Below are 8,824 nucleotides of genomic sequence, written 5' to 3' on the forward strand. Positions count from 1 at the left end.
GGCCAGACTAGTTACACGAGACCCTGCCGAAGACAAACAACACTGCTGTTTGGACTCTTTCCCCTCCTCGTCGCAGAAAACAAAACTTGCTTTGAAAATGAATTATAAGCCTGAACGGTTTGGGAAAACACGTCAAGGAAATCCTCGTGTGGGTGGTAGGAGGACTGTGAGCGTGGCACCAAAGTGGGTGACTTCTGGGGCACAAAGTGTGGCGTGGCTGTTCCTGGCAGCCGAGTGACCTTAAGCTCCTCGATTCCCATCTGAGAGCCTTCGTTTCCCCATGGGTAAAATGTGTGCAGTAACTGTCTTTGTATGGTGACAGTTTTATAGCCATCTTTACTGCTTGCTAAAGTCCCAAGAGGGAAGTAGACAGACAAATGAGAAATGCTAGGAGTCAACTTGAAACAGCTTTTGTTTGGTAGGGGAAAACAGCTAACAGTAGAAATCTCACTATGCCCCACTCCCAGCCTCATGACCTGGAGTCAAGGAGAGGTACTGGCGTCAGATACTCTGCTCTTCTGAGACACATGTGAGGTCCCTTCTTTTTTTAGAGGCAGATAGTTCTGATGGCCCCCAGGCACCCCAGAGTTGCATCACCAAGGCGAGTCTGTGTTACAGTAGGGCTCAGCTTGAATACACTTGGCTGGCAGCACCATGCACTTGTGCTCTTACCTGGTTTCTCTACATCCTCCTTGACATCCCTAGATCCCAGATCTATGTGCCTCAATAATTAAGGAGAAGTGTGCCCATGCCTGTGCAGACAGTTTCTGAACTGTGACAGGGTGCCATATCAGCACCCAGAAGAATAATGCTGGAGATTCAGAACAATGCTGGTACCCATCAGAGGTCAGTGAAGATGGGAAAGCAAAGGAAGGGCACAGGATAGCGTAGACAGCAAATTATACCCTCCCAGTATGAGGTAAATGGAGACAAGGCATGGAAAGGAAGGGTCAACCCAGCCCTGGGCAATCTTTTCCTTAAAGCCTTATTTGGGAACTAGGAGATGCTCCACTGTCAAAGTGTTTACTGTACAAACATGAGGATCTGAACTCAGATCCCAGCACTCAAGTAAAAACTGGCATGGTCCTCTGCACCTATGATCCCAGAGCAGGAGGATCACTAGAACTTGATGGCCTTAGTGTTGAGCAATTAGTGAGCTCCAAGTTTACTGAGAGACTCTGTCTCAAAACAGAAGGTAAAGAGTGATTAAGGAAGACACCAATGGTGATCTCTGGTGTCTATTCACAGGTATACACATATGCATGCACATCCCACTCCCCAAACATGTCCAGATGGACAACATGTCCGTGTGTGTATGTGCACACCCAACTCTGGAATTGTCTGAATGGATGAAGGGCAACTGTTTGCTGATCAAGGCTGGCTCGAGTCCTAAGTGAATAAAGACGGTCCCTTCGCTTGTCATAAGTGTCTTTTTGCCTCATGGTTCTTGGGATACACATAATTCCCAGGGGGAGCTAAATAAGTGACTCGGGGAGGAGACAAAAACGGTAGGTTAGGCTAAAGGTGGCATGTTACAAGTTAGGAAGGCAGGAAGTCCTGTGAGAATGCCACTTCCAGATGGATGGCACGCAAATGGATGGAGGGTGGGTGGGTGGATGAATGGGTGGGTGGAAGTGGTGACAAGTGAGTGGATAGGAAAATAGGAAAGCTAATGAATTTGCTAAGTCAATATGGGTTATAAATGGATTCATTGAGAAGTAGATTGCAGAAGGTTGGGGGATGAATAAAGTGTGCTGGAGGGAGACATGAAGTGCCTGGAGGTGACTGGAAGGACGGGTCCAGGTGAGCCACTCAAGGCGATAGCATCAGAATCAGAAATAGTCCCTGACTTGGTCAGGAGCCAAGTTCTGAGGCAAGAGGACACAGAGTAGGCTGGGAAAATCCTCCTGGAAGTGCCAACTTCCTGTTCCCAGCACAGGCACTTCTCCTTTTGTGGCTTCTGGGAGTGAAAGAACCACAGGCTAACTGCTGGGAGGCATACCAGGGGAAAAACTGAGTCCAGAAGGTCAGGAGGCTGCTGCTGGGAGCAGGGCAGGAGCTGGGGAAGACACCTGGAAGAGGGAGGAGGGAGGAGCCCATATGGGCAGTCCCTCACCCTCACCTCCAAACAGGGAAGGAAGCTGGGGGCTAGGGAACGTCCCTTTCCAATAAATCAGGTAGCATCCTAGAGGGAGACTTTATGCTGTGTTTCCCAGAGTGGAACCCATATGAAGAAATCCCAGAGTCCCCGAGACAGTGTGCAGTAATGTAGTACTCAAAACAGTATGCTGCAATAAAAAATAGCCCAGAGTCAGGAATCTGGAAGGGATGTCCTGAATATCAGAGAAAAAAAGATTAAAAGACTTCCTAGCTCATCAACAAACCCAAGACTGGGGCTACCCTCTCCTGTTCACACCAGACCATGGTCACCTAAGACACCAGCTTTGATGTCTCGGAGTCAGAAGCAGCTGACTGGGACTGGGAATGTTCGTGTCTCACATTAAATGTCAGAGCAGTGACTCTGTGACTCCTGTCACCTCTATTTTACAGCTAATTTTTTCATCAGGACCCTTCCAAGTTTGCCCTTCCCTGGCATGTGGCTACCCTCTCAGGGGCTATCAGCTTCTGTCTGAGTGTCTGATTTGATTTCTCATTGAGCTCACTGAGTTTCCTCAGGATGAAACCGTGAGCTCCAGACTCCCTGGAGCTCTCCTGGGGCTGTGTGTACACAGGCTGCTCTCTGTAGATCAGAGTCAGCCTTCCAGGTCTTCTTCCAAACATGACTTTCTTATACGGTTGCAGTGAGGACAGGCCACCACCTGTCATCAGTCCGTTAAAGTTTAGTGGTTGCTCACCTGTTCTGGTAGATTTTCTGGATCCTGGGGCTGTTCAGAAAAGGGAGTCAAGCAGAAAAGTCTGGAATGGGTCCTCTCTCTTTAGATGAAATAGCCCTCTCCTAGCTCCAAGGCACGTGGTTACTTAACTTCTCCGGGCCCGGGCTTATTCATTTGTAAAGAGAGAATAACGGTAGTGCATGACCCATATATGTTCACCATCTGTCTACCCACCCACACACTCGCCCAATAATTTATCCATTCATCCATCTACCCACCCCTATCTACCTATCCATCCATCCATCCATTCATAAATACATATGTACATATACATATCTATCCATTCATCCACCTAGTCACCTACCCATCCACCCATGCACTCACCTATCCACCTATCTACCTTCTTCTACCTCGCCTATTTGCCTACTCACTCATCTACCTATCCATCCATAAACCTATTCCCACTGTCATGCATCCATTTATCAATCTACCCACTCATTCAACTACCTTTCACCATCCATCCATTCATCCATTCACCCACTCACCCATCCACCCACCCATTCATCCACCCACCCACCCTCCATCCATTCATCCACCCACCCATTCATCCACCCATCCATCCATCCATCCATCCATCCATCCATCCATCCAACCACCCACCCATCATGTTCACCCACTCCCTTACCTAATCATTCACTGACACCTATTCATCTACCCACATACCCACCATCCACTCATCAATCCATCCAACATTCATGCCAAATGTGTCCCTAGGATGATACCATAGGGCATTTGACACACATAAGCTTGTGTCCTGTGAAATTTCTTCACAAACACACAAAACACAATAATAAATTATATAGATGGTTAAAAAGAAGTCAGTCTGGGCAGGATATGCGCTGTGTGTGTGTGTGTGTGTGTGGAGAGAGAGAGGGGGGGGAGGAGAGAGAGAGAGAGAGAGAGAGAGAGAGAGAGAGAGAGAGAGAGAGAGAGAGAGAGAGAAAGAGAGAGGTGTTTGCAGACAGGCACAGAGGTCAAGGGAGGGAACTGGATGTCCTGTTCTATCTCTCTCCACTTTTATCCCCTGAGACAGTCTCTGCTGAACCCGGCACTAGGGTGACAGCCAGAACGCCCCAGAGACCCTCCTGTCCCTGTCCCCTCAGCACGGGGTTACAGCAGGGAGGGACTTGTATGACTTGGGATGTTCAGGGTAGGCTTTGACGATAAGTGATATTGGAAGCAAGAGTTAAAGGACATTTTAAGCCGTTGGTCAAGAGGATTCCTGGGGAAGAGGACTACGGGCAGAGGAGAGAACACACAGAGGTCCTGAGGCAGGCGGTGAGCAGATGCATCTGGGGACACTGGGGACATGGGAGGGGCTGCAGGAGACAACAGCAGGGATTGAGGCCGGAGAATGTGGCAGGCCTGTGTGCTAGCATCCAGATTTTCCTCAGTGATGCGGAGCCAGTGTGGTGTCAGGGCAGTGGAGGGCCTAGATCCTTCCCAAGTGAGCACAAACCCAACACCAGTGGTTTCCTTTTTGCAACTTTCTTTTGAATTCAGTCAGTGTGCTTTCCTCCCTGTGGGACCTCCCCTCCCCCATTCTCCATCTCTGTCTGCTCTCTCTCTCTCTCTCTCTCTCTCTCTCTCTCTCTCTCTCACACACACACACACACACACACACACACACACACACAAACACACACACACACCATGTGTGTCCCCAGTCTGGGACAGAGCTGGCTTGGAGGGCAGGAAGAGGGAATAGGGAACATGCCCCTCTGTCTCCCAGCCCCTGATGATCATACCCTAAGTCCACTTCCATTTTCTGAAGTCACGTGAGATCCAAAACAAAATATTACACCCCCAGGAAGGAAACGGAGTTAAAAAACAGGAACCAGTGTACTCAGGAAGAGGGGATAGCAGTGGCTGAGGTGTGGGCATCAGTGGAGGGAGGGAGCTGCCCTTGGTGGTGGTCAGGAGAAAGAGGAAGACTTGCACTGCTTCCCCAGGTGGAGAGCTGCCCCAGTAGGGATGACAATGGCCACTTTCCCCCTGTTGGAAATCCAGAGAGATGAAAGAGAGTAAAGATTTCCTACTGTGTCTGTGTCAGGAGGGAGGGAATGAGAGTTGTGTTCAGCAGAGGAAAGATACCATCGACTTGGGAATTTATACACAAGAACAGCCAGCCCCACTGATATATAATGCATATGCCATAGCAGAAACATGGCATTGTCTAGTGTTTCATAGTCATCAAAAAACATTGAACACTCCCCACCCCCGTCAGACTCAGGAGCACTTGTCTGTGTTCTAAACTGGCCTCTGCGACTTCCTCCCTTGAGGCATCTAGTTAGCCTCTGCTTTGTGCATTAGATGAGGGACACATGCATTCAAAGGACTGGGATGGGTGGGAGACCTGGGAAGTGGGTACGGATTGTTTCACCTGTGCCCTACACACTCCAAGGACTCCATAGGTACCAATTGTAGGATGTAGCTTTGGAAGCATGATGGGACCAAAGAGGCTGGAATCTGTGGCCCTGGTCTGATACCAAACAGCATACATGGAGAACAGAAAAAGATCTGTCTCAGTGAGCATCTCTTTGCTCCTGAGGAGGAAGTCAGACATGCTGAGGGAGGGACGGATGGGAGCAGAGGCAGCGACACTGACTTCTCTCTGGACTTAAGAGGCAGAAGCAGGCTAGGGTGGAGCTCAATGATGGAGCACATGCCAGTACACACAAAGACCTGGGTTCCATCCTCAGCACCAAAGGAAGTGAACGAAAAGAACACTGTAGCGGTACCCTAAGACACCAGGACAGGCGGTAAAGGTACTGATGACCTGAGTTCAATCTCTGGAACACACACGGAAAGAGAGAATCAACTCCCACAAGTTGTCCTCTGACCTCCCTCACAAAGAAATAAATGCAATTTTTTTTTAAAAATAAGACACCCCTTCTCTTTCCTCGTGAACTGGCTTCTATTTCTCCATGTCTCTGTCTCCTGCCAGATTTTCAATCCTTTCCTTCCAGCTCTCTTTTATTTCCTGTCTCCTTTCCTTTTCTCTCTTGGTCCATCTGGGCATCTTTGGCTTTCTTTTTCTCTACCCCTTTGCCAGTCAGTTCTCTCTCTCTCTCTCTCTCTCTCTCTCTCTCTCTCTCTCTCTCTCACACACACACACACACACACACACACACTGCCCTCTGATCCCCAGCTCTTTCGCCCCCTATTTTCACAACCTCCCTTTCCCTACGTTTTTAAACAGGGTCTCATGTGGCACAGGCTGCTATCACTGTACAGCCAAGGATGAGCTTCTAATTCTCCTGATTGCATCTTCCAAGTGCTGAAATTACAAATGTGCACTATTACTTCCCCTTTAAGCAATGCTGGGATCAAACTTAGTACTTTGTGCTTGCTAGGCCAGTCCTCTACCAACTGAATTTCATCCCCAGACACAGTTTCTCTGTTTTTGACCTGAAGTGACTAATTATACCTCTTTCTGTCTTCCCACTAGATGGTGTGTTAGCTAGAAGCAGGGGTCCTTCTGTCTACCGTGCACCTTGCAGTCCAGTGTTGATGGCTCTTAGGCATGGACCAAGCAGGTGGTCAGCAGTATCCCCTGAGGATGCTCTACTCAATGTGGGAAGCATGCTACATGCCCTCAGCACTCAGTCACCCAGAGTTTCCAGGAGCTCGCCCTGCATCCTGTCCATGGATTTCCCTTTCAGAGAGGAAAGGACACCTTAGGGCTGGCCACACATCGCTGCTCTTGACTCCAAGGGATGCCGGCTTACCTCCATGGTCCCTGTAGCTGGTGACCCTCTCTAACACTGGGTCCTGCAGCCTGCTATGGACCCAGCTCGAGCAAGCCAAGCCTAAGCCCCCTTTCTCCAGCAGGCTCAGAGAAATCTTCCGGGCCAGAGCTTCGCCGTCAGGCTCCCGGAGCAGGGCACAGTGGTATTCCCGGGAGAGCAGCTCTTCTTCCAGCAGGCTGTCCAGGAGGGTCTGCACCTGCCTGGGCTGCTGGCTGGAGAGCAGCATCCGCACCTGAGCCAGAATGGCCTGGAAGTGGTTCATGGCAGTGCCCGGCGCAGCCCAGCCGCCTGGAGTCTCCTCTCACACAGCCTTGCAGCATCCAAAATATGAAGTGAGAGCCAGGATGAGGGAACCTCTGCTGTCAGTGCGGCCTATTCCTTCTTAGGAATATTTCCTCATTCGTGTGCAGACCGGGGTGCCTGGCGAACGGAAATGAGTTCAGGGTGATTCGGATAGAGATAAGGGAATTTCTGCTTTTCTTTCTGCTTTTAAAATTTATTTTTATCTTTTTAAAAAAGTTGTTCAAGTTTTTCAAGACAGGGTTTGTCTGCATAGCCCTGGCTGTCCTGGAACTCACTCAGTAGACCAGACTGGCCTTGAACTCACAGAGATCCACCTACTCTTGTCTCCCGATGCTGGGGTTAAAGTTGTGAACCACCTCTGCCCAGCTAAGTTATTTTTATCTTTTTTAAAGTTAGATAAGAAGCCCCTGAGGAGTAAGAAAAACTATTGCTGATGGGCACCCCTCGGTAAGTGCCATGCAGGCAGAAGTCTGAAGTTTATCAGCAAACCAACATAAGGCTTCCTGACAGACTCTGTCGAGAGTGAGTGGAGACAACACACTGCAAAACTGCACTCAGCTCAGAAAGCCCTTCTGTGTGTGAGCACGGGGGCACCTTAGCTTCAGCTTGGCAAGTCCTTTCCGTCGGCTTAGCTCACAAGCTGTAAAAGGCCTCACCTTGTCTCAGTCGTCACTCTCCCCTCTTCCTGATTCTCCCTCCCTTTTGAAACTTTTTTTTTAAAAAATATTTATTTATTTATTTATTTGTTGTATACAACATTCTGTCTGTGTGTATACCTGCAGGCCAGAAGAGGGCATCAGACCTCATTACAGATGGTTGTGAGTCATCATGTGGTTGCTGGGAATTGAACTCAGGACCTTTGGAAGAGCAGCCCCCCATTTTGAAACTTTGAGTGGTCCTTCTCCTCACTGAGTTCCCCATGAAACACCCATCCAGTTCAGCCACCCAGAAGCTCCTCAGCTCAATCCTGTTACACAGGCTCTATTCAATGAGCTGTAGTACCAGGCCTAAGAATGAGCCCAGAGGAGGCCCCTCCAGGGAGCTGGCTCCCAGTTCAGTGAAGCCTCCTTGCCCTCTACTGTGCTCACTCCGTCGAGATCCTGAGGCAACCAACGCAGAAGCCACTGCTGGAGTGACTGGAGTTTCTGAGACCCCAGTTCTTTGGGTTAACCTTACTGGAACCTGTAACAGTCCCTGTCACACTCCTCCTCAGCTCTGGGTACCTACCACCCGGGCGTAGATGCTTAAGAACCCCCATCCTGGGGATTCTGTGGGAGCCAAGCCAGGATAGACGGAGAGGAACCTACCTCTGTGACGTCTCTTAAAGTGATGGATTTTGCTCATGGCTCATCATGGAATGAAGGCCCTGTGGTATCAAGGTTGGCTTCAGAACTAAGCTTCGAGGGTTCAAGTCCCAGGCCCTCCATATGCTAATATAATATTCTAGCTAAGTTAGCTAGGACACCTAAAATTAAAAGAAGAAGTAGCTTACTTGGCAGAGTGATGGCTTTGTGTCTATAATACCCCAACACCACACAAACTAGGTGTGACGGCACAACCCATGAGGGAGGTAGAAGCAGGCTGTTCAGGTGACTTCAAGCCTAGTGCAAGTTATATGAGACTGCCTCAAAAAGACAGAAAAAAAAAGAAAAAGGGAAATTCTATTTCTCTGAAACTCTGAATAAATGGAACCCAAACACAAAATTGGAGCCATCATGGTGCACCCATCTGAAATCTCAGTAGTGGGGAGAGGGACCCAGGGCTATCAAGGCTAGCCTCAGCTACCTAGTGCGTTCACATCCAGCCTGGAACGAGACTCCGTCTTTAAAAAAGTAGCTGGAAAGTGGAGTGGACACAGAGCGTAGTAACATGAAT

The 8,824-nt window shown here is 49.2% G+C and overlaps 1 protein-coding gene across 1 annotated transcript in view; it reads right to left on the bottom strand.

The window, feature by feature from the left end:
• The window catches only part of Ciita (class II major histocompatibility complex transactivator), a 51,433-nt gene extending 44,491 nt beyond the window's left edge, over positions 1-6,942 (bottom strand). Inside the window, exon 1 of the mRNA XM_057776024.1 lies at positions 6,626-6,942. Within this exon, the coding sequence (XP_057632007.1) occupies positions 6,626-6,908 (283 nt within the window). The 5' untranslated portion in view covers positions 6,909-6,942. The remainder of the gene's footprint in view (positions 1-6,625) is intronic.
• Positions 6,943-8,824: the final 1,882 nt, after the last annotated feature.

Source organism: Chionomys nivalis, chromosome 7 (genome assembly GCF_950005125.1).
Source record: "Chionomys nivalis chromosome 7, mChiNiv1.1, whole genome shotgun sequence".
Taxonomy (NCBI): domain Eukaryota; kingdom Metazoa; phylum Chordata; class Mammalia; order Rodentia; family Cricetidae; genus Chionomys; species Chionomys nivalis.